This window comes from Amblyomma americanum, chromosome 4, assembly GCF_052857255.1.
Source record: "Amblyomma americanum isolate KBUSLIRL-KWMA chromosome 4, ASM5285725v1, whole genome shotgun sequence".
Classification (NCBI taxonomy): domain Eukaryota; kingdom Metazoa; phylum Arthropoda; class Arachnida; order Ixodida; family Ixodidae; genus Amblyomma; species Amblyomma americanum.
This window is the reverse complement of record NC_135500.1, coordinates 167,115,463-167,140,636: the sequence shown is the minus strand read 5'-3', so window position 1 is coordinate 167,140,636 and position 25,174 is coordinate 167,115,463. Positions and strand designations below refer to the sequence as shown.

At 44.9% G+C, this 25,174-nt stretch overlaps 1 protein-coding gene across 1 annotated transcript in view; it reads left to right on the top strand.

Moving 5' to 3' along the window:
* LOC144128635 (solute carrier family 35 member F3-like) overlaps nt 1-25,174 on the top strand; it is a 216,255-nt gene that overhangs the window by 64,146 nt on the left and 126,935 nt on the right. The window contains exons 2-3 of the mRNA XM_077662176.1: nt 1,728-3,939; nt 4,799-4,992. Coding sequence (XP_077518302.1) covers nt 3,740-3,939; nt 4,799-4,992 — 394 coding nt within the window. The 5' untranslated portion in view covers nt 1,728-3,739. The remainder of the gene's footprint in view (nt 1-1,727; nt 3,940-4,798; nt 4,993-25,174) is intronic.

Below are 25,174 nucleotides of genomic sequence, written 5' to 3'. Positions count from 1 at the left end.
TAATAATAATAATAATAATAATAATAATAATAATAATAATAATAATAATAATAATAATAATGATAATAATATTTGGTTTTTTCGGGAAAGGAAATGGTGCAGTATCTGTCTCATATATCTTTGGACATCTGAACCGCGCCGTAAGGGAAGGGATATAGAAGGGAGTGAAAGAAGAAAGGAAGAATAGGTGCCGTAGTGGAGGGCTCCGGAATAATTTCGACCACCTGGGGATCTTTAACGTGCACTGACATCGCACAGCACACAGGCGCCTTAGCGTTTTTCCTCCATAAAAACGCAGCCGCCGCGGTCGGGTTCGAACTCGGGAACTCCGGATCAGTAGTCGAGCGCCCTAACCACTGAGCCACCGCGGTGGGGCGAACGGTGGCATTGCCGTACACAGATTCGTGCTATCTTCTCTGGCGCCTTCTGGCGTCGCCACGTCTTGCGGCGGCAATTATCATCTGACGAAGAACTTGTGCGAGTTGGCTTGTGCCTAGAAAGGAATGCACACTCATGCGTCCATATTTTCTCTACTGAGTATTTGTCCCTGTTTAGCCCGTAATTCCTTAACCGACGGGGTAAAAAAGGTGCACTGAATGGTATAAAATTAAAACGCTCATTCACGAGGCGATGTTTTCCAGTAGCCTGATCTCTCCTGATATCTTTGAAACGCGTGTGACATTCGTGAGTTGCAGACTTTGAACTGTTGTTGTATTATTACTTTGAAAGCTCGACGATGTCATTAACGTGGATGAGAATTGCGGCATGGTGCGTATGCTTAACAAGTTATAAGAATAATACCTTATATACAATGCGTTGCATGTATAGGTGAAGCGAACACTTCTGAGGCCTTGGTAAGCGTCGATGTGCAAGATAGGCTGCGCTGCACGCAGTCAGATGTCATAAACAAGTCTCTGTACCGTGTAAGAACCGCCACAATGTGAATCTGCTTCCACAAGTGTGGAGATCTTGGCCAGCCAGTATCTCTGTGTTCAAATTGTAATTGTGCATGAAAAACTGTGAGAAACGCCTGCTTGAGCTTTGGCGCAGCATTTCATTGCAGTACATGGTTATTTGCTAGTTGTGGCGTCCAAGCGACTGAGAAAACGCTCTATCAAATCATGACATTGTAGCAGTGTTCAGTTTATGACAACAGGCGCGATTAGGAAGAAAAATGTCAATTCTAGCACACAGTCCATCGCTCTATATGCATATCTTTTAGCTCTCCTCTCCGAGAACGTCATAGACGCGCTGGATACGAGCGGCAGTTTAAGAGGCGATGAATGGGCAACTACCATCAATGGGTTTGGCGTTCTGTGACGTCAGAATGATTGCTGTCATTTCCCTTTTTATTATTGCATTTTTTAGTTATGTCCTGTTTCCTGTGTAAAGCTTCCCGCCATTGAGGATAGTACAAACTTAAATACAGCAAACAAATCAAATATGTTCGTAAAAAAGAAATAAACAAGATCACGGTGAGACTTGAGTTATTAACAGACGGCACCAATTCTGAGTGATCTCAATATGTTACTACGTCCAAGAAAAAATTTGTACCTTCGCGATTGGGCTGCACATAACAGACGTCTTCTTTACTCGTCGCAGTAAATTTGTGGCTTGCTCTGAAAATGGCGTTATATTCCTGTGAATGACATTGAAAGTCGTCGATTCGACCTTGCCATAATATCCTATAGTCCTTTTACCACCACGCTTGTCTACTGTCTTTGCAGGTCGCAGCGGGGCATCCAACAAGAACCAATGTTTTAAGTTGGATTTCAAGATCCCAGCTGCAACAAGAGGAATGAATCACCTTCTCAGCTAGTGACTGGGGATTCAAGAATGCAAATGTTGCCATAGATGTGCAATGCAAAGAAACTATTGCGTTAGCTACATCCTCTCTGTTAACTACCATTCATGAGAATGCCTTGAGAAAATTTTTAGCATTTCCTTAGGTAAACATAAACACGTGAATTTGAATTTGCACATGTAAACTTACTTCCATAATTGACTGCTCATCTATAGCCAACACTGAGAAGAGCTGAGTACGCCACTACGAAATGTTACGGAATATAGTGGCACATGTTGCATATTACATGGGTGCTAAAGTTTAGCTAGTAATGGCGGCAGCTTCAGTCGAATTTCAGCCAGTGCAAGGCAACTAGGTTTTACATGGTCATGATGTTTTCGGTTAGTGTGATACTGTCTGCGTTAAAAAACATGGAACGCGTAGTTTTTGTACTGCAACATGTATTGATGATATAGTAGCTCTTTTAGTGAAGCTTTCCCGCAACGCTTGCAAACTTCGTTGCACTCCGGATACCTACGATGGCAGTTCTTGGTTTCATGATCGGTTAAAAAGGTCACAAACAGAGCAGTATCGAAAATCACAAAAATACAATAGGCTTACTTCTGATCGTGAAGAGCTTAAGTAGTTTGCAGCAAGCATTCACGTGGTCTGCGCACTGCTGTCAAGCTTAAAGACAAAACATAAGCGACACTATTCAGAAATAGTTCACTGCAGTGAAATAGCATGAAAATAAGAATAAAAGCGTGGATTTATATTAAGTTTTCATCGACAAAGAAACAAAGATGACGAATACTAATCGAGCAGAGACTGAAAGAGAAAAATGCGAATTTATATCAAACTTTCACTGCACGTAACTCTCAGACATAATTTTGCATTAACGTTTATTGAAATCAACCACAAATAAACTATAGACAAGGCGTAACAAGAGGCCTTCAGGTTATTCGGAAGAAACGAGGAAGGGAACCAGGAAGGTAGCAAATGGTTGCTAAGGCGACTAGACCACTTGCGTGGGCATGAGCACCAAAACCTTTCATGGGGAAGCTTCAACAATGTGATCACCAGTTTTATTATAAGCAAACTCCCACTAACAAGATATGGGCGCAGTTACTACATAAAATTGTTCCTTGAGATAGTCGTTAGTCAGCGCACAAATATCTTATTTGAGACATTTAAAAATATTTAATCCTGAAAAGTGGACGATAGAATGCTTTATAGGACACATGGATTTTAAACACTGCGCTGAGAACTTATGAGCAGAGGATTAGATGTCCTCCTCATTAGAGACAGAAAGAGCGTGGCCATATCGCGTTGCAGTCAGTGCGGTGTTCATAGTGCAAAAACGAAAGCTGCTTGGGGAAGCTTCAGCCGCATTAGAGGACAAAAATAGAACGGTGACGCAGTAAGAAAAGAAGTGCACTTGACATAATAAAGTGCGTAGTTAGATACCAGGCGGCAATTTATAAGGTATAAAAGTAGCCATGTTCCAATGTCTGAGTAGGCAGGAGAACGGATAAGCATGCGAGCGAAATATCATTCTGCAGCAAACGATGTAAGGCACAGATACACAGTTCACAGAAAGGAAATGTAGTTATCGCGCAGACATTGTTGAACTACCAGTAACATAGCATTCTTGCCGTAATTTTTCGTGCCTTCTGCTTCACGGAAGTTTTCTGGTAGGAAAAGTGAGGACATTGAGCACACGTACGAACTGCAAAAAATCAGTAAAAAAAAAACTTTTGATTCCATAGCGGTCTAGTTATCGATATAGCACTGTAACGGCAGGAAGGAAGCATAGTCGTGTGTTTTCAAGCAATACAGATTCGAAATCAACGGCGACGGGCTGTGAAAAACCAATGTGCAATATGTGCTGCAAACAACACCACTTTGCGGAATCAGTGCAAGCAACGTGGCCAGCGAGTTAGGATCCCATTTGCGATGGGTCTCGGCGACGAAGGGTCCCGCTCGAACCTGGCGGCAGCGTTCCGAGCCATGTCCAAGCCCAAGACTCAGCTCCCGCCCCCGGCGGTGGTCATCACGCTGGACACGGACCCGTTCACGGTGGACGCCAGCCCAGCCACCACTCCCACAACTGCCACCACGCCCACCCTCGCCAAGGGCAGGCAGTCGATGCACAGGTTAGCTCGTTGAACCTTTTTTTACATTATTATAAGCCCCATGAGGACCAAATGCGCTGTCATTCATAAAATTCTCTCACTGGCTGGAGTGAAGTGACGTCACCAGAGTGAAGCGTTCCGATTGGCTGGAGGGAAGTTACGTCATTAGGAAGGAAGCGACGTCACTTCCGCTGAAGGAATCAACAGTTAATAATGCAATCGCACTGCCAACACATAATGAAACAGTTACTAATGCAATCGCGCTGCCAACACATAATGAAATGAGATGTACCAGCGATATTTTTTTTCAGGAATGCTGAGTATGGCTAATATCTTTCTAGAGCGAGTCACTTCGTATAATATTGCCAGGCAAAAGCAGTTCTTTGGTCTTGCGAAGGGCTTCATCTCCTCTTCCCTTTTGCTAGCTTCCAAAGCTCAGTAAAGCGGCAGTGTGGGAGTGTTTGCTTGTTATTTTAGGTAAAGGGCACAGCGCACAGAAAGACGCTGGAGGCAGATAGACATAATTCCTGTCGTATAGTATAGCCTGCGTATACCTTCCTTCTTATGGCTTTGTGTTTTGCCGTGCGCTATGCTTCTTTTCTGATCCCTGGCCAAGTTCCTGAATATGTTCGTGGGAATACATAAATAAAATGAGTGTGGGAGAGGCAAGTGGCTTTCTCGTTTGTCGTCTTGATCTAGCTAGCATTTTATAAGTTATAGTTATGACTAGCTATTGAGCGCTCTAAATTAAATGGTGTTTTAGTTATACGGCTCTCAGGCTTCTGGCTCATGAACTCGCCCACACTAATTAGATGTCCGCAAACGGCTTGAAGGTACCGTTCATTTTTTTTGTCCCCCAAGAGAATGTTCGTTTCTGCAGAGACTCCCTGTTGGCCGTGCGCGTCGACTCGTCGGGATCGACGGACTCGAAAGTGAATGGAGTCTACAGTGCGACCGGTTCTGGATCGAACTCGCCGCGAGTGCACGTGTTTCCAATGAGGTCGCGCGAGAACTCGGTGGTTCAAGACCAGTCGGGAACCGGGAGCAGCATCGACCTCTGCCTCGGCACTTTCGGTGAGTTCAGCCATCGCCGTGGCAAGTTTCTTCACACATTTGTAATCAAAAGTGCCACACTGCTCTAATGAGCGTAGCTGCCCGGTGTATAATGAAATAGCGAAAAGCTGAGAGCGAACGAATGTAACCCTTACAACAATGGTCTATAGACAGTCTATAGACTTCTTATAGCCTCTATTGCCTTCCTATAGATATATATTTTTGTCTATTCATGGTCTGTAGACTTTCTATTGAAAAAAGTCTACTAAAAGTGTATGGTCATAAATCTATAGAGTGTCTATAGACTGTCTATAGGGTTTGTATTGCCTATAAGCTGTTCTCTAGGGTTTGTCTATAGAGAGTCTTTAGACTTTATAAACAGATGTCTATGGACAGTCTATAGACTGTCTAAAGATATTTTTGTAAGGGAACATAGCTTATTATGGTTGCCGTTGTGGTTTCAACTTCGCTTTGCCAGTATGGAGCATTCTCGAGCATGTCTTCATGAAAGTGCTTTCACAATGGCGAATCGAAAAGAAAGCCAATTTCGTTCTTATAATTTTCGCTGCTAAAGAAACTGCGTGATATATGCGGAGACCAAACCAGCCATCTTCAGCGTTCAGAAGCTACTCAAGCTTCTGCTGAGCGAAAGGGAGAATGAACTTTAACCATTCGGTATGCAGCATCCTTGCCGCGTTCAGCTAATGGCGTGGTCTCGTCATGACTGATGGCCTCAAGCGTTTTCTTTCATGGACATTTTAGGAGAGCAGCGGTGCATCAGACTCAGCAAAACTTGCACAGGGAGGGCCAACTTCGTGACACCATTTAGTGTCACACTCACTGTTACCTCATTCCCAGCAATTCTGGACAAAACCACTTTTCAACGTGAAAGAGTTTAAGTGATTTTTTTCATATATTGTAAGATATCACTCTAACAATCAATATTTCCGCCGATCTCTCGTCGGCAGGCTTGCATTTCTTTGCTATTATCGTTTTTGCTATTGTGGAAAGCGTTCACCAATGATTTTTTATAGCAATCTTGACAGCTCGATGCTAGCGATGGAAAAATTACGCATCGGAAGAATGGACCATAAGCATCAGTATTTCCATAACGGTACCTTACACTATTCCAATATTCAAATTTCTTGTCCAAGAATGTTCGACATGCAACTCTATAAATTGAAAGAGCTGCATTAATGGCAAACAATATGGTCTTCTGGTCGCTCCGAATGGTACAAAGAATGAGCAGATTCTTCGACGCATGCACAGTGCACAGTGACTGACAGTCAATTGCGGATCCTTCTGCGGAGTTTTTCCAGAAAAGAAAAGCGGAGAAATGTGACAGCCGCTGCACTCTGTCGGACGGCGCCCGCGTATCCAAAGAACAAGCCGAAGTGCTTACAGCAAAGTCTGTGGAGAAATCTAAACTTGCTAAGCCCTGTACACTGTGTTTGGGATGCACGCACGTTTTTTGCTTTCGGTGATCCGGGAAGTAAAAAAGGACCATGTCTATAAGACCGCAATTATATTACTTCGCGCGCACACCAACTTACACGTGAATGGGAACGAATAACTCAATTTCTGTGCAGAATCTCTCGCATACTGCGCGCGCGAATTACGTTCTCGGGAAAGTGCATACTGGATATTTTATTCTTTCAGGGGACTCCGTCCTCTAGGTGGCGAATCAAAGTTCCTCCACACAAGTATAATGCGGTTCTAATTGAATTCCTTGCCCTGATAAAGGATGTAAAGAACGTCAACAGCAGAGAGAATGATCGGAGTACACGCCTACACACAGACTTTGCCGGAGCGTTAAACACGGCGGTGGTTCGCCTTGGATATTACAAAAGCACCCCGTAAAGTTATAAGCTAAGGACAACAATAAAAGTGGATAGCGAGACGATCTGCAGAAAAAGGAAATAGGGCCGCTGCGATTTCTGGCCTGACCCCGAGAGCCAGCCGTAGCCCTTACAGCTTAGTCGGTTAATTTCGTTTCTTCGTTAAACAACGGGGAAAGCGGGACAGAAGGGATGGCGGGTCCCAAAGCTGATTAGGAAATTCCCGAGCGACAATGAAGCGAAGCATTACCGTTTCACTTACCCAGGAAGCGTGACGGCAATCGGGAATCTATTCTGGCCTGTTTTTCTATTTCTGTAAAAAGTAAAAAAAAATTGTCCGCATTGGAGCTAAGCCTTCGTCCTCCATCGAGCTTGTAGTGGAGCCTAATAAAAAAGGAAAAAAAACATAAAACAGTATAGGAAGCCAAATCACGCTTATTTTTTTCAGAGGTTTTTTAACGAGTTTATTTATATACAGAGACCTTGGCTCTCTTCGGAGGACGCACACGGTTTACTTTTTTTCTTTTTAAACGTTTTATAGAGTGAAAAACAACGTAGGAAAACATTCACGCGCTGGAATTTTTCGCGAGAGCCCGCTGTATCGATCAGCGGCCCCTCGGTGCTCTCCGAAATAGGAAAAAATAATGCAGGCGCCTACCCCCGGAGGTCCCAGCGCGCGAAGTGCTCAGCAGGCTCGACTAAGCGAGAAAAGTGGAGACGTGAGGAAAATACTGGGCGCGGGAGGCGAAACGGAAGAGAGCGATCTCCTTGGACGCAGCAGCAGAAGCAGCAGCAGCAGAAGCAGCAGCGGCAATGGCAGCAATCAGGCAGCTGCAAGTACTGTTGAGTATGAAGGGAGGGGCAAAACTGTTCCAAATGCAAATGCCAGCTCGCGCGCACAAACGAAGTGCGTCCGGGTGCGAAACGAAAAAGTAAAAACCCTCAAGTGCGCACAAGGAGGGAGAGAGGGAAACAGCTGCCGGCCTTGCGCGACGCGGACGGAGGGTTTTTTCTTTTCACAATTTCTTTAACCTTTCGAGCTTGCGCATGCGCGCGGATCTTATTCCGTGCTTCCTTGTTCGCATCTGAAGGACTCCTTATTATACAGACCCGGGGAAGAGAGGAGTTTCTTAAATTAATGCCGCTTGCGAGATATCGGACGTTACGTAACGAGTGCTTTTTTTTAAAATCTTCTTCCAGCGTAGAAAGCAGCTGTGGTTCGGAGCGCGATGTTTGCGCACTGTTTCTGACGCCAGAGTTTGCGTTTTTCCTGGCGTCACGGACCTCGAGCAAAACAACACCGACGGCTGTAGGAAGACAGAACCATTTTTCAAGCGACGCTGGTTATCATTTCGTCACATGTTTATAATGGTACCGCGTGCTTGCGCTGAGAAGACTTCATTCCGGTGATGTTTTTTTTTACTTTTTGTTCTTTCTCAGCTTTTGTGTTTATATATGCACGTACTGAAGCATTGCGTCATATAAATACGCGACTCGGAGAGGTGCGTCACAACTTCTCATAGTGCTAAGTCTTTTCGGGTCGTTGCGTACCTAAAGCCACAGTTTTCTTTTTTTTTGCGGAAGGCAGCGTGTTTGAATGTTTCGCTTTTGGCGGCGTATATACCCGATATTTAGGGCACGGCATTATTAGGCAGCCGTCAATTGCGCATTGTCCCTGCACGCTACGATATTTGTGAAGATCGCACCCGCTAAGTATAGAAGAAGAGGAAGTCGGAATGTCCTTCCACAGCGCAAACATGCCTAATGATTGTTTTATGATTACGAACGTAGGGCGTAAACATTTAGCGATCACAGTGCTTGCCAGCTGAATGCGTTTCGTCTGAGAGGACATTGAGGTGTGCCGTTTCAACATACGCAAAAAAAAAAACGCGAGCAAGCGATGCAATAGTGATGATTAAATTGAGGTAGGAGCGCGCGAATATTCGAAATCTACAATACGAATCCATAATGTTTATTATTTGGTACATGTCCTATTAGAGAAATTGATGTTCGAGAGCATGCGAATAGTCGAAATGTTTCGAATATTCAGCAACCATCGAACAGGCAACGACTTTCATAGATCCAACTGCGCAAAAACTATAGTATCTGCGAAAATTATCCGATGATCGAGATGAAAAGGGTAAGGAAAACTGTAAATAGGCGTGTCATTCATTTCACCCAACCTCGTTTGTCGCGTGGACCAGTCACATTGGAACGCCGCTAGGCTTTGACCTCTGGCGAAATTCCGTAGTGGCCATTCTCACATGTCGCTTGAGAACAAGATGGGCTTCGAACAATGACAAAACGAAAACGCGTGGTTTTTGTATGATCCATAATGCGTCACAGGCCTAACGTTCAAACCTATGGCATCTGTCCTGTTGCCTTCACAACTCTTCTAGTGTGAGTTCCACTCTCTCGTTTTGGCCATCTATTTTGTGCAGAAAAGCACATTTGCAGAATTTCGCATGAGGCTTTCGAAATGGAGAGGAGATGAGTGAGTGTAAAAGTCCCACCTACCGCATGGTGATTTGTACCCCGCGAACCTCAGACATGTGCGTAATGGCAGACGTGACGATGATAAGAGGCCCCTTGTTGCTAAGCCATAAAATAGCCTAGCCACATAGTTTCGGTCTTCGAGCTTTGTAACGCCAGCTCACGGCGATGGCGGCTATCGGCCTTGCATTCGCCGAAAAGTTTTATCACCCATCATATTATTTCTATGCTGCCAGTGAAACAGTTTACATCTCTGTGAATCTCATTATTTATGTTTTATGGTGCTGAGTAACAAGGACCACAACATATGCCTATTTATGTTTTTCTAAATTTTCATCACTTTGAACACATATTCTATATTCGAGCCGATATTCGAAAGCATTTTCTCTTCATATTTATATTCGATTTGTTTTAAAAAATTTCAATATTCGCACACACCTATGAAATTGTACTTTACTCAAGTATTCCTCCTTTTCCAGAACGGCAAAGAACCACTTAGCTATAAATTGATCGGCGGTTTAGAGCCACACAGCCGTAATTAGCTTTGAAGTACAAAGTGTGTGCGGATCAAAACTCAAAGCCCTCTCAAACGGACTCGTTGATGCTCTGATGACGTAAGTCTACATTTTTAATGAATAGTTTTCCACTCGTCCATCATTTGAGACCCCCGTAATGGAGCTAGAAAAGAAGTGCCTTAACAAAGTTAATAATAATAATAATAATAATAATAATAATAATAATAATAATAATAATAATAATAATTGGTTTTGGGGGAAATTAAATGGCGCAGTATCTGTCTCATATATCGTTGGACACCTGAACCGCCCCGTAAGGGAAGGGATAAAGGAGGGAGTGAACGAAGAATGGAAGAAGGAGGTGCCGTAGCGGAGGGCTCCGGAATAATTCCGACCACCTGGGGATCTTTAACGTGCACTGACATCGCACAGCACACGGGCGCCTTAGCGTTTTTCCCCCCCATAAATACGCAGCCGCCGCGGTCGGGTTCGAACCCGGGAACTCAGGATCAGTAGTCGAGCGCCCTAACCACTGAGCCACCGCGGCGGGTAAAAAAAAAAAAAAAACTTAAGGCACGCAAGCAAAGTTGCATTAGCTTAAGCTCGGCAGAGTTAAGGAGTAACACTAATATACAAGCATCCTGCGGCAAATTTATTTGCTCAACGGTTGTTTGTGAAACCGACATGCTGGAACAAAGGAAAGCAAGCAAGCAAACACACTATACGAAAACCGTAACTGTGGTTGTTTACGAACACCGCTGTCGTCTAACTAGGTCTCGTTGTTATTGCCTTGCTGTGGCCGTATTCATATTGCCTGCGGAGTCGCGTAAAGTTTACGTCATTATTAGCTGAACGTAAAAGCGCAAGAAACAAGAACACAGAATAAGACAGACAACACAAGCGCTCGTGTTGTCTGTCTTATTCTGTGTCCTTGTTTCTTGCGCTTTTACGTTCAGCATAGAAAACCAACTCGCCCAAACGCGGCCTTTGTTATCATTATTAGAACAAACGCGAACGGCGGACTAAGCCCGATGCCCTACTCGGCAGATGGGTAATGAACCGGCGCTCTATTTCCATGCTGTTGTTGCTGTTTTGTAACACACTTTCTACCGAACGGCATACTGCTGAACGCGGACGGGTAGAGAGCACGAATGTTCAGAAAAAGTTTACCGAATACAGAGACAAAAAGGGGAAGCCTAGCAAAGCTTTGGCGCATAAGTTAAGGTTAAATGCTGTCAAAATAGCTTCTAAGTTCCTCGTTGAGAGGTGTTACGTGTGTGTGAGCATTGAAATAGTTGCGCTTAAAACAAACAAATATAGAAAAATAAGCTTCAGCAAGAAGACAGAAATGCACTTTCTTGGCACTTCGCGAAGTTTTTTTGAAATCGAAAATATATTTCCAAACTGGATTCCTCAGCAAGCCCATTAGGATGGCTTTCCAAAGCTACTCAAGGCATATATCTTAATACATGAGAAATCTGGCATAGCTGCTTGACTTTAAGGCACTGCGAGGAATCCCAAGTTATCAACAGCAATCGGAGCGGAATTAGTTTGCTGTACAGCCTACCGGAATTCCTGAAAATGCAAAATGAATGTACTGTGCGAAAGGAGGAATTTTATTCCGTGAACATGCTCTTGCGACATCGCAGGCGGCCGCAGACTTTCCAGGCGCATGCATTCCTGGAGGTATTTCGAAAGCGGTAAGATCACCTGCATCCCCCCCCCCCCCCCACTCTGGCTGCCTCGATACTGTATCGAGCGCAAGACTCACTTCTCCTCCAAGTCCTTCAATTGTGTGCCGTACAATGCAAGAAGAAAACTCAAGGAGTCTGCGAGAAAAAGCTCCCGTTTGGATGGAGGTGCGATGAAATAATAAAACGAAATTGGAATTCCTGCACGACCAGCACCTGGTTGGCCATGACACGAATTATAAAAGTAGCAACCGCAGGAAACTTACAAAAACAAAGTAACCTAAAAATCATGCCCCTGTATTGTATAAGGCGCTGAAAAAGACCTTCTTGACGGGCTAGACAGGTTCGAAATTTTCGCCCCCCCCCCCCCCCCCCCCCCCCCCCGCAATCTGGGCTCTTGCTGAGTCGCACGATACCTGTCGCCTTTATCGATCGGCTCTAGGTTACAGGAACTCAGCTTCTAGTTTGCCGCACTTCTGCTTGGATTTGTTTTTCTAAGTTTGGAAACTCTTTTTCACTGCATGAATGCGCACTTCTAAAAACAGTACCCAAAGTAATGTGGTGAGTGGAAGTTTTCTACTCCCGCGAGGTCGATTTTGCATGATTTTCGACACGTTGGCCAAAGACTAATGCTGCTGCAGAAACTTCATTTTGTAGGCTCTTTCTGAGAGTAAATTTTAGAAGGAAGGGAAGCCGTGATGTGTAGCTGTAGAACCTGGCATCTTTCATCTCAGTGGAGCGATGGACCAGAGAAATAAATGGGCATGCGCGTGTGTGGTAAAGGCGATACGCCGAAGAAAGGCGGCGGAGCAGCTTCGCTAGAAATGCAAAAAAAGAAGAAAAAAGAGTGAAGACCAAAAGAGTGAAGTGGTCGTGCAGCATTAGCGTGGACTGCCTGCATACAAAGTACAGTTCGATTTGTCTTGAAAGAAATATACGAAAACGCTAGTGTTTCTGGGCTTCCATAGGCAAGTACAAAGTTCTTTCAAGTGATAGCACGAAACATCCGAGTGAGGAAGCAGAACCAACTGCGGAATCGTCACGCTTCGGCTGTCCGCTACTTGTTCTATCAGTGCTTTTGATTTGCTGCTTTTTGCAGCGAGTACTAAAAATATACAGGTTCATACGAACGCGTAATAAACATGTGTTACTTCTACTTCCGTCAGACTAGATGTTTAATTTGTTTTCCCAAGATTGGGGAGTCAGTCGTTTACACATGCAATATTTACTGTGTACAAAGAATGCGACCAGAGCTCCAATCAAGGATGTGTTTGACTCAAGGTAACAAAATGTGCAGCGCAGGCTTTATTTAGTGCAGTCGATCACCCAGGTGTGAATTTCGCGGCACGGCAAATTAAGAAACAGGGTTTGTTAACTTTGTTTATATCAGAGCAAGGCGAGATACAGAACTCGCGAAGCTAACGCAGTAGAGAGAGGAAGAGAAAGTTGGGGCTTTGCGCTGATCCCTGCTGCGACGAATTATATATCCTGTGCTCAGACATGAGGAAAAATAGAAGAAAACGGAAGAGTAGCACGCTATCTCAAATATTCCCGAATCGCTACTTTGAAGCAGCAGAAGACTATGGGTAAAACAAAGTGACTGGCATATAAAACGCTTTTTGTTGAAGTCTTAGTGACCTCTGAGAAGGGGTTTTGTAGAAATCAGCTCAATGAGCGTCAGAAGTCAGATGTAGAAATTCTTACCGCATAAGCCCGATTGCTGAAGGACTATAGCTTGTGCTCTTCTCCTATGGCAGCCAACGAAATAGAAGTCAAAATACCTGTCACTTGTGAGCCAATCTTCTCTGTATACGTAAACCGTTTCTATTCCTGTCCCCAAATCATTCAACATACTTAAGTGTGCGCCTCGGGAAAAAAAGTCTACCGAAATTTTATGGCTCGTCTACACACTTCATCGCAGCTTTAAAATGAAGATAGTCGAGTATCAAAGCAAATTTTCAAAAGCGTGTCTTCTTTCTGACTACAATGGTGACGTCTACAACGGCCATGGTCCGAAACGGATCATTTATGTAGTTTTTTGCGCTTCTCAGGCACTATGTGTACCGTGCACAAAAGTATAAAGTTGGTCTAAAGAACCTGATGCAAAAATACACAAAGGTGTCCGATCGATACTGCTTCTCGGTCCAGTGAGCACGGCCGGAGCGATGACGCCCAGGTCGCCGCCAAGATGGCTCGCGATCAGGCTATGACCACCAACCACTGCGGGTGCTCAGTGCTGCAAACGCCATCGGGGCGATGTCTCTAGCGTGCTATCCCTCCATCATCCTTTGGCATAAGGCGGAGCGACATAAGGCGTCTGCGGCCGGTTCAATGATTTATCCAGCTCTAAACAGAATGAGAGCAATAACGGTGATCGCATAGGTGGGAGAGAGGGAAAGGCGGCCAATAAGCCTGTCCCTGTTTTCTTTGCGCTCGACCCATGACGAAGTGTCAGAGGTCAATGAAAGTGAATAAAAACGGGTCATTTTCTAGCTATGGCTGGAAGACAACTCTGGCTGGCTCAGTACCAGCTGAAGCAAAATACCGCATCAAAGACGCTGCTAGTATACTGTTAGTCATGCGGTTACATTTGTGTGCAGAGTTGAAGTTTCGCCTCTTGGAGAGTGTCTGCAAGGGCGAGAATATTTTCGCAAATTGTACAGCCTTTATCAAAAGTTTATATCCCACGTGCCCTTGCTTCTGAAACACACCGAGTGGCTTGCAATGTATCTCCAGCGTTCAGAATCTCCTGAAGATAAGAAGATTAGTGCTCCTGCCCCCTCCAATGTGTGCGGCTTCCTTGAATGAAACAAAAGCCGCAATTCCCAGCTTAGGCGCTAACTCCATGGGCTTTTCAATTGTTGAGAAAGCTGCACTTAGAAAGAGGAAAATAAAGTAAATGGGGATGGGGGTGGGAGGGATAGAAGATATAAGATGCAGGTTCTCTGATCTGACGTGTTTGTGCGTCCCTCCTGAGTAATTTTTCAGCCTTAGCGAGAGGAGGAAAAAAAAAACTTCATTCCAGACCAGCATTAGTGCCTGTATGCCTGTAAGACGGCGCTTCATTTGCTTTCATATTTAGCAGCGCATGTGTCAGTGGGCTAGCACTAGAACCCCCCTTTGTCGATTTTGCCATTGTTTGTCTGTCCGGTTTCACCGAGTACACCGTGGCAGGGGGGCAGTTTAGTCTAATAATTTTTCGTAAGAGGCTGCTCGGGTAGAGCAACCTGGGTTGTACAAGCCCCACTGGGGGCAGCCCCTGCTATTGCAGGAAATGGGTGCATCGCTTAACCGCTGCACCACTGCGCCAGGAGTGGTATGAGGACATCGCAGTGATCTATGAATGTCAGGTTGTGAATGACCAATTTCGCATATATGGGCATCAAACCGTTAACTCTATCGCGTCATATCCTTAAGGCGGAGCTTAAGTGAGATTTCGCCAATCTTTGTCTTAAGCCTCCTTGACCTTGGAGACTGATCCTCGAACCGAAACCGAAGTGAATATCAAGGTAATATAGAGCACAAAATTTGCAATTGGCTTAACCACGCGAAATCGCCCGCCATTTTTTTCGTAGTCCATACCATCAACTTCAGCATATGCGGTGAGATGTCTATGAGTGCTTTTTTTTTTTGCTTGGGCATACCAGCCGAGAGTCTTTCCTCGTCAATTAATAACTACTGTGAGGTGCGAACTGGCCTGGTTTACTCACGAGAGCAGTATATAGCGGCATTGTTGCAGTCGATTGATAGGCTAGCACCTTCTGAAATGCCTTACTTAGTCAGCGCTGGCGCTATAATAAAGTTTCCTCCTGCTGAGTAGAGTAAATGTACAACGTCGAAACAATTAGCAAAGTGCGCCCAGCGTCTAATTTTGGCAGTTAAATAAAAAAACTTTCTCGTTGCTAACTGTGTAAGTAGTTGGTCCTGAAACATACTTGTAGAGGCTTGCAATGTTTTCGTTTTGATATTCTACATTCGTTGTAGCATATTTTTCGTCTTTACGCTTTTTTTCCCCTCTAAAACACCGTGGAACCATTGGTGACTTTTTTTTTTTAACCGTTGCTTCCGTGGTTCGTACGCATGAGTTTACCACGACCTAGGTGGCTGGGGAAACTTTGAAATAAGTACAATTTTTGTCATTCGGCATTCAGGACAATTGCAAATGCAGAGGAAGCCAATTTTTTCTTCTTTTTGAACAATTTGAAGTTAGCTAGCTGTGTGAAGTGCGAAGTGGCACGTACTTGTCGCACTTCCGACAACTTTTGCGGTTTGTTCCTCGGATGTGTACTATGCACACCTGCGGAATGTTTTCTGCTGTGCCGCGATTCTAAAGTATCTGGCGATCCAGCTGGTGCCACTGGGAAGCTTTTAGACGCATTTGGAATGGAGCTACAGGTGGTTTCCGATGGTGGTATAGCAGGGCAACACAGTGACGTGAACTATCTTTTCGACTGGATAAACTTCGTTCTTGGTGCAAAGCATTCTTCTTCAGTTGCTGTTTAAGGCGTAAGCCTTAATTACTTGCTCCATTGAGCGGAAGCCCGTTTGTACGTGTGTTACATTAGATGGTACCCATAAATGATGTCGTCCTCAAGCAACCTGGTCGGTGGCGGTTAAATTATTGGCTGATAGCGTGAGGTTGCTCGGGAAAAGCAAACTTAATCGCACAAACCCTGAGGCAGCACCTATCATCCCAGGGCAGTGGAGCTCCGCTTAACTGCTGCGCCACTGCGCCATGAGTGGTGTGAGGGCTCCCAGGGATTTATGAATGTTGAGTAGCGAAAGACCAATTCTGCGTAAATGGGCATTAACTCTTTAGCTTTCGCGTCATGCCCTTAAGGCGGTGCGCAGGTTGCAGTAGGGCGGCGACAGCCTTCACGAAGTTAGCGCGCAGAGCTGAAGGCTTGCGGCGGCGCAGCGAACGCGGATGCGTAGCGCCGTGCAGAGGTAGAACTGCCAGCTGCATGGGCATCGGGTTTCATCAGGCCGCAGCGCTCGGCGACTGCGTTCACAACAAAGTGACGTGGCGGGCTTACGCCTTCTCACACGTAAGCAGTCATAAGTGTCGCTGCCGACTTTTGTTAGATTATGTACCTGATGCAAACAGTGAAACACATCATACTGACCAATATTTCCATGCAAGCTTTCGGAATTCCAAGCTTCGGGTCAAGCTACGTCTCAAGGGCCAGAATCATAGTCCGAGGCCTAATACTCACCTTGCGGAACAAGTAACACTCACTAGTTTTAGGATCGTATACATGCTTAGACTATTAGCAGTCTGAATAACCTTCTGTGCCAATAAGTAGGGTATGAAATTCAGAGCCGCTGAAACTTCAGAGTTCTCGCCACACCATAGTCATGTTTAAGGGACGCATCAAGGAAATAATTTTTTCCTGGAATTCATTTTCGAAACTACTGAGCTAATAGTCTCATGTGGCGTGAAAAACACTACACAAAAATAAGCAGCCGAGCACGTGGCGCACTCTGTTCATGCGTGTTTAAAGTAAATATTCTAAAGTGTGGTCGGCGAAACGTGTGTTTTTGGAAGCGAATGGGTTAATGAGAGTTGAGGAGCCGATGTTCACGAGCCCATCTCGAAAAATAAGCTGAACAAGAGGCGACTGTGGGTGGTGCGCGTCCTTGTCTTCAAGCATGCCACCAGAGCAGAAAGAAGGGTGAAAATCTCGTAAACAGAAACTCGAAGGCTGAGAAAACAAAAAAACCTTCAGCTATGATGCAAGGCGGTTCAGGGTTACTTAACTAGCTCAACGGTCTTTCGTCACCCGAGGCCTTCATTGGCAGCGTTTTTAATTACTTCAGGCTTCATGAAGAGCAGTTCTATTCTTACATTGTGCGGTGACCCGATCATCTCCTTTTTACTAAGGCTTGGCTAGAACCAAAGATGAAACGGGAACCCAGAAAGTGAAGAGTACGGTAAAGAAACCAACAAAACGAACAGACATGTAGAAGGACAGAGAAAAAGAAAACAGCGCTACAAAAATACCAGAAACACAAGTCCTTTTACCCAGAATAGTCGAGGCAGACTCACGCAATTCTGCAATTAGTATACCTTTTCTAGAGAAAGTGCTTGCGCAAAATGCGTCTCTTCTCGAGTTTACCGATAGTTTTGTCATCCAGAGTGACAGCTATCCAGCACAAACAGGACTACACCAAAAGCTCCGCTCAGCAGAGACGCGCAGCTGAGCGCGAAGTATGACGTGGAGGGCGGTGCTGCGCACGGCAAAAAACTATTTTGAGTTTTAGGGCGCGCGTTGTGAGATGATTCATTTTGCAGGCCTCTTAACGACGCAGCCAGAGCTGCGCAGCATGTCATGCCAGCCCAAGCGTCGCGGCCGTTTCCATGGTGCCGACTCGACAGCGCAGGGCACTTTCCTAACGCGCAGTGTACAAGGAAGTGCTTTGTGCTCGGCGCGGTTCCTGCTTAAAAATTCAAGCCCATTTACGTTTCTCTTGTTCTTGTTTTGCCTCTTCGCTGCAGCAGCTCTGGTTTGGATCGTGGCACGTACAAAGGTCACGACCGAATCGTCAAGGTCTCCTGTGCGCGGCATGCGCAGACAAAAATAAAATCCCACTGCCCGGAGCAAGCTTCACGCACCGGTGGTATCTGCTTTATGCCTGGAGCAAAAACATTTTGTGATTACCGACTTGGCGTGTCGCTTGGAAACCACGGAGTTACGTGGCCAGTGAAATGCGCCACCCAGCAATTACCACACAATTTCTCCTTCGGTGACGCGCGTGTGAAGTAATAGGCGATTGTGCGGGCTGAATGTACAAATAAAGCGCAACGCTATATCAAGTAGCCTCCTCATTTCGCCGGAACAAAATAACAAACAGCCAATAAAAGAAGAAGAGAGATAAGAGCGTTGATAAATAGAATAGTTAATGCGTGGGCACAATCGACGAGTTAGCCTTAAGTATCGAAGTTTAGTGAGTGTGCATCTTACTTAACCCTTAACGCATAAATATGCCTCGATGCTATGTCACGTCTTATGATACAACCAATTAAAAGAGAGAAGAGGAAGCTGGATAGATAAAAAAACAGAGTTAATGCATCATTACAAACAGTCCGCTGTCTGAAGAACGTAATTTGTGCAGAACGGCTTCCGAAGCCTCATCGTATTTAAGAAAGCGCGTTCGTACAGTGTTTTGAGCAGACGCCCAGAGGCTAAAGAAAAATCAGGAACTGTTTGTTTCTCATTCCGGATTTATTTGTATCCATCTTGTGCTAACGAGCAAATCAACACACATCAAAAAAGAAAACGTTAATGGTACGCAAATGCGTTCTGATTGAGCTAAGCAACCGTCCGACATGCAAATATTAGTATTACGGCGCAACGATTTCAGCCGTATCGACTACAATTGGCCTGTTTCTGCGTTTGAGATAAATCGGTCGTTTGTTATTTTTGCGTTTACCAGAACACATGTTGAAGAACGAGGGAGGATCTTCAATGTTCACGAAACTTGCCACGTATACCTGTGCACCTTAGGTGAACACGCGCTGTTCTTTCCCACCGGCACTGGCGGCTGTTAGCGCCTTTTCGAGACTCCCGAATGTCGGCGGCTGCAGAGCATGTTCTCCGCGCGTAAACAAAGCGACGGGCGGCGGCAACACGAGACGCAGGTCGCGCGGCGTCCTTGTACGAAAGCCGAGCTCCTTTGTTTGGGGAAACTTCGGAGAGAGGCCCGACGTTGCTTGTTTGCGCAGGACGGCACGAACTTGTCGGCGCCGGAGCGACCAGCAGGCTTGCTGCATGCTCTCGAAGCCCGCGCGTTCGTTTAAGAGTGCAGTTTCTGGCATGCTGAGTCAGAACTAGTGTTTTACTTTCCTGGAGTTGCATGTACACAGCGCTGGTGTGTGTTCGCGCGAGAACGAGGGCAAGAGAGTCATGTTATTCTAATGTGCACTCGTGTTTGGCTTTTTTGTAACGTTAGATTCAGGACGTAATTACAACAGCAGCGAGGAAACGGGACACTTAAGTTAGAAAAGATGAATTTTATTTATTTTAAAAATGCTGCGGACATAAAGTCGAAGGAACGCGGTCGAATAAGTTAGCGAAATCACAAAGAAGCAACATTTCAGAAAAGGCACAAAGAGCATTTGTTGGTTGGACGTCAACCGGCAATGCTTTGGTTATCCGATTCCAATCAATTATTGTTTATTTAAAAATGAAAGTTTGTAAATGTCTGTTCTGGCGAATATACGAGTTAGAGAATTATGGTTGTAACGTCAAGTTTGTAGTGCAGAAAACGGCGTTAAATATAATGAGGGGTCAAGATCGAGTTTGTTATCTAATAATCAGGAGGAAATTGGCCAGAGTTTCGGCATAATGACCCAGATCTGCATTTAAGATACTGTCACGACCACATGAGTTTGATGATGATGAGGATGGATTTTTATGGCGCAAGGGCATCTATGGCCAAAGAGCGCCACGACACAAGGTATTTCCTTTTTCTCAAGGTAGGGTCAAAGACCCATTTCCCAAGCATTTCTCTCTAAATAAGCCGAGCACCAGACCAGGGGAAAGCTTGTACCCATTGTATCACCGGTGGGTACCCGGCGGCACTGGGGATCGAACCCCGCACCTCCCGCATACGAGGCGGATGCTCAACCACTTGGCCACCGCTGCGGTCCACATGGTGTTTCGGTTCTGAGGCTCACCAACATGGAAAAGACACCAGGATAAGAAATGAAAAAGGACTTCAAAGAGATAATACTCTCGGCTGCTCGTGGCACATCTGCTAGGAGCGGAAAATACGCTTTCGAAATAACTACTGAAATGTAGAGTAATAGCCTTCTGATCACACATCATAATGTTGTTCACAGAAGCTTATGACACTGCTTTTTTTTCTTCAATAATAAAATTCAATGATAAAATTATAAAGTGATTTGTTGAAAAAAAAATTGCTTCTAGTCAGATATGGCACGTGCTAGACTGTCCAGCCAATCAATTCTTTAGCCGATCAGGCTGTGGGCACTGCTTCTTTTGCCCTTGCACTTTTCGCCATAGTTGAATTATGCTGGGTGTCATATATGCGATTTCCTTACGTTCCTTTATCTACATGCTTGGTAGAAAATTTTCATCATCATTAGCCTTACTACAACCACTGCAGGGCAAAGGCCTCTCCCATGTCTCTTTAATTAACCCTATCCTTTGCCAGCTGCATCCACCCTTTGCCTGCAAACTTCATAATCTCATCCGCCCACCTAACCTTCTGCCGCCCCCTGCTCCGCTTACTTTCTCTTGGAATCCACTCCGTTACCCTTAAGGACCAGCGGTTATCTAGCCTTCGCATTACATGCCCTGCCCAAGCCCATTTCTTTCTCTTGATTTCGATTAGGATGCCATTAACCCGTGTTTGTTCCCTCATCCACTCTGCCCGCTTCCGATCTCTTAACGTTACACCAATCATTTTTCTTTCCATGGCTCGCTGCGTTGTCCTTAACTTAAGCTGATCTCTTTTCGTTAGCCTCCACGTTTCTGCCCCGTAGGTGAGTACCGGTAAGATTATGCTGTTGTACACTTTCCTCTTGAGGGAAATTGGTAACCTGCCACTCATGATCTGCGAGAATTTGCCATATGCGCTCCACCCCATTCTTATCCTTCTAGTTATCTCCCTCTCATGATCCGGATCAGCTGTCACTACCTGCCCTAAGTAGACGTATTCCGTCACAATTTCTAGGCTCTCGCTGCCGATTGTGAACTGTTGTTCCCTTGCTACGCTGTTGAACATTACCTTGGTTTTCTGCATGTTAATTTTTAGACCCATCGATCTGCTCTGCCTGTCTAACTCATTGATCATGATTTGCAGTTCACCTCCTGAGTGACTCAGCAAGGCAATGTCATCAGCAAATCGCAGATTATTTAGGTATTCTTCATTTATTCTTATTCCCAACTGTTCCCAATTCAGGCCTCGAAATACCTCCTGTAAACATGCGGTGAACAGCATTGGCGAGATCGTGTCTCTCTGCCTGACGCCCTTCCTTATTGGAATTTGATTGCTGACTTTATGGAGGACTATAGTAGCTGTGCAGTTGCTATATATATCTTCCAGTATTTTGACATAAGGCTCTTCTACCCCCTGATTACACAATGCCTGTATGACTGCTGAGGTTTCCACTGAGTCGAATGCTTTCTCGTAATCAATGAAAGCTATATATAGAGGTTGATTATATTCTTCGCATTTCTCTATCACCTGATTGATAGTGTTAATATGATCTATTGTGGAATATTCTTTACGAAAGCCTGCCTGATCATTTGGTTGATTAAAGTCTAACGTTGCCCTCACTCTATTAGCGATTACCTTAGTAAATACTTTGTAGGCAACGGATAGTAAGCTGATCGGCCTGTAATTTTTCAAGTCCTTGGCGTCTCCCTTCTTATGAATTAAGATAATGTTTGCATTCTTCCAAGCTTCTGGTACAGTCGAGGTCATAAGGCATTGCGTATACAGGGTGGCTAGTTTTTCTAGCACGATGTCCCCTCCATCATTCAACAGATCTGCTGTTACCTAATCCTCCCCAGCTGCTTTTCCCCTTTTCATTGCTTCTAAGGCTTTCTTTACTTCATCTTTCGTTACTGGCGGGATGACGCATTGCTGTGCACTGCTGTCTTTCTCATTAACGCTCTGATTACATTGGCTACTGTACAGGTCTGTGTAGAACTCTTCGGGTACGTTAACTATCTTATCCATATTGCTAATGACATTGCCCTGCTTGTCTCTTAATGCATACATCTGGTTTTTACCTATGCCTAGATTCCTCTTCACTGTTTTTAGGCTACCGTCGTTCTTTATAGCATGCTCGATTTTCTCCATATTAAACTTCCTTATGTCGGCTACCTTGCGCTTATTTATTAACTATGATAGCTCCGTTAGTTCTATTCTATCGGTAGGGTTAGATGTCCTCATGTTTTGGCGCTTCTTAATCAGATCTTTCGTCACCTGAGATAGCTTCCCGGTATCCTTTCGAACTGTCCTACCGCCTACTTCTACTGCGCACTCCGTAATTATTGTTGTCAGATTATCGTGCATTGAATGAACATCAAGATTATCTTCCTCAGTTAAAGCCGAATATCTGTTTTGCAGCGCTATCCTAAACTCCTGTGCTTTCCCTCTTACGGCTAACTCGTTAAAGAAAATTTTAGATGCAATAAAATGTTTTTAACTGGTCCCACACTGCGCAGATATCCGTATCATTGAAATCTACAAACCGGTTTCCGCATGTACAATTACAGATGCGCCGTTAAAGCGCGCATAATCTTTAAAGCAGCGTACTAATAATTATTTTGTTTTTCGCGTGCCGTGATGCACTAACCAGGCAGTGATCGGAAAGCTATTGTTCAAAGGAAAACAGTGAAAGGTAACAGTGAATTGACAAGGTTCCGAGAGAGGAATAGCGACTCTAACAATGAATTCGTTGAACCAACTTGACGGATTAGTTTGTGAACTACTTCCATTAAGTTGTGGTGTCATTATGTTGATTGTGACGTTTGTTTGCTGAGTGTAAGCATAGAAATACCCAAGGCGTTCCCAATCCACATCTGGCAAGTTTATATCTTCCATCAATATAATTTTGCTACTTTCATGCTTTGACATAATTTTTCAGTTTCGTTAAGTAGTCAGGTCTAGATCAGGGAGCCCTAAAAGAGCATATAAAACAATGTTTTGACCCCAGCAAGACAATTTTACGCATATGAACCCAATTTCTGGAACGTCATCCTACATCATCATCCTGCCCAGTTAAGAGCTGGTATGACCGACTCGCATAGAAACCTTGCTGTTACGGTATATGCTCACACTAGGCGCGTTAGGCTCCCATGCAAACACAACAGAGGACTCTTGCGTCATTCAACGTTCATTCAGCAGCCACGTAGCAGTCTTGGACCTCTTACCCTCTTCGGTAAACATTAGCGCAACATAAAACAATCACGTGAAAGGTGGACGTCAAGATAGTGCGTCGTCCTGTCTTTATTTCACGTGATTGTTTTATGTTTACCGAAAAATATGCACCAACTCGCATAGCAAAAAGTTTTACTTCAGTCTCTTGCCATCTCTCGGGCTCCTACTACTACGACACACTTGTTGCTGTTGTCTTCGTCTTTGTTGTCTTTGTTTTGCTGTGTCATCAAAAACAACACCGCCGACATTGCGTGTGTCTGTTCGGGCTCTAAAGATCGCTGTCTTATCTTTTGGTGACAGAGGCAAGATGTCAATGCTATGCAGACACATTGGTTCGTTTCCAAGAAGTCGAGCAGTCCAAGGCATTTGTATAGCTAGAACAAAGCGGCATTTCTTTCACGGAATATTTATACATCAGATAAATGGCAGGACGGTACAAAAGCATCCCTGGAGCACATAAAATACACAACATACCTTAATCGCCTGCGCTATACCACGCGAACTATGCTGCAGAATGTAAACCATGCACCATACGTACACTTACATATTCCTTTACACGCGTAACACAAGCACATCGGTCCTGTTTCAAGCTGGTAGGTGTCAAGGTACAACCGGCACCAGATGGCTAATAAGTGTTAATTAGCTACAACCTAGTTGTATAAATGAATCCTAGATGTCTTTAGGAACGCATTTTTTTTCTCAGGAGACCTCATGTACCATGTGAGCGAGAAAATAAAAACCAAGATTCCTGGTTCCCTACAACAACAGGTGTGGCCCCTCGCGCTTGAGACCAACCCCGTAACAGCTATCGTGTCAGCCTTTGACGCATCACATGCTGCCGCCTTCTGGAAGTCAGATTTGCCACCACAGAATAGACAAGGTTACCGCGTCATGCTGGTGCGCAAATTTCGAACATTCACGGAATCGGGCTGAAAATGAAAATTGATTTCCAATACGGCACCTATTCCTTTCTTCTTTCACTCCCTCCTTTATCCCTTCCCTTGCGGCGCGGTTCAGGTGTCCAACGATATATGAGACAGATACTGCGCCATTTCCTTTCCCCAAAAACCAATTATTATTATTATTATTTCGCGGCGGCTGCGTTTTTATGAAGGAACAACGCTAAGGCGCCCTTGTGCTGTGCGATGTCAGTGCACGTTAAAGATCCCCAGGTGGTCGAAATTATTCCGGAGCCCTCCACTACGGCACCTCTTTCTTCCTGCCTTCTTTCACTCCCTCCTTTATTCCCTCCCTTAGGGCGCGGTTCAGGTGTCCAACGATATATGAGACAGATACTGCGCCATTTCCTTTCCCCCCAAAACCAATTATTATTATTATTTCAAGAAAATGAAAAGCACGGTAACTGGTTCACTTCTCGGTTGAAGGTAGGAAGTTGGCAGTGAAAGGTCATCGCCACCTGATGATCTTTAACTTCCACTGACATCGCACAGCATCGGACTCATGTGTGACTTGCGCGCGCTTACTATTGCGAGGAGGAGGAGCTAATCAGCGAAAAGGCGCAGTAACTTCCTCTCTTTTTCCGGTGGCGCACGCAGCGACCGCCGCTGAGCCTAAAGCGAAACAATGCGTCGGGAGCTAAATCCAAACTGTGTAGGCCACGCAGGCATTGTTGCTATGCGTACTAGTTTCAGACATGTCACAGCCTTGGCGAGAAATCGCACAAGAAAGCTCCGACATTCTCCAACCACCTTCAAGGAGAGAAGTGGAGTGGAATAAATTTTATTGA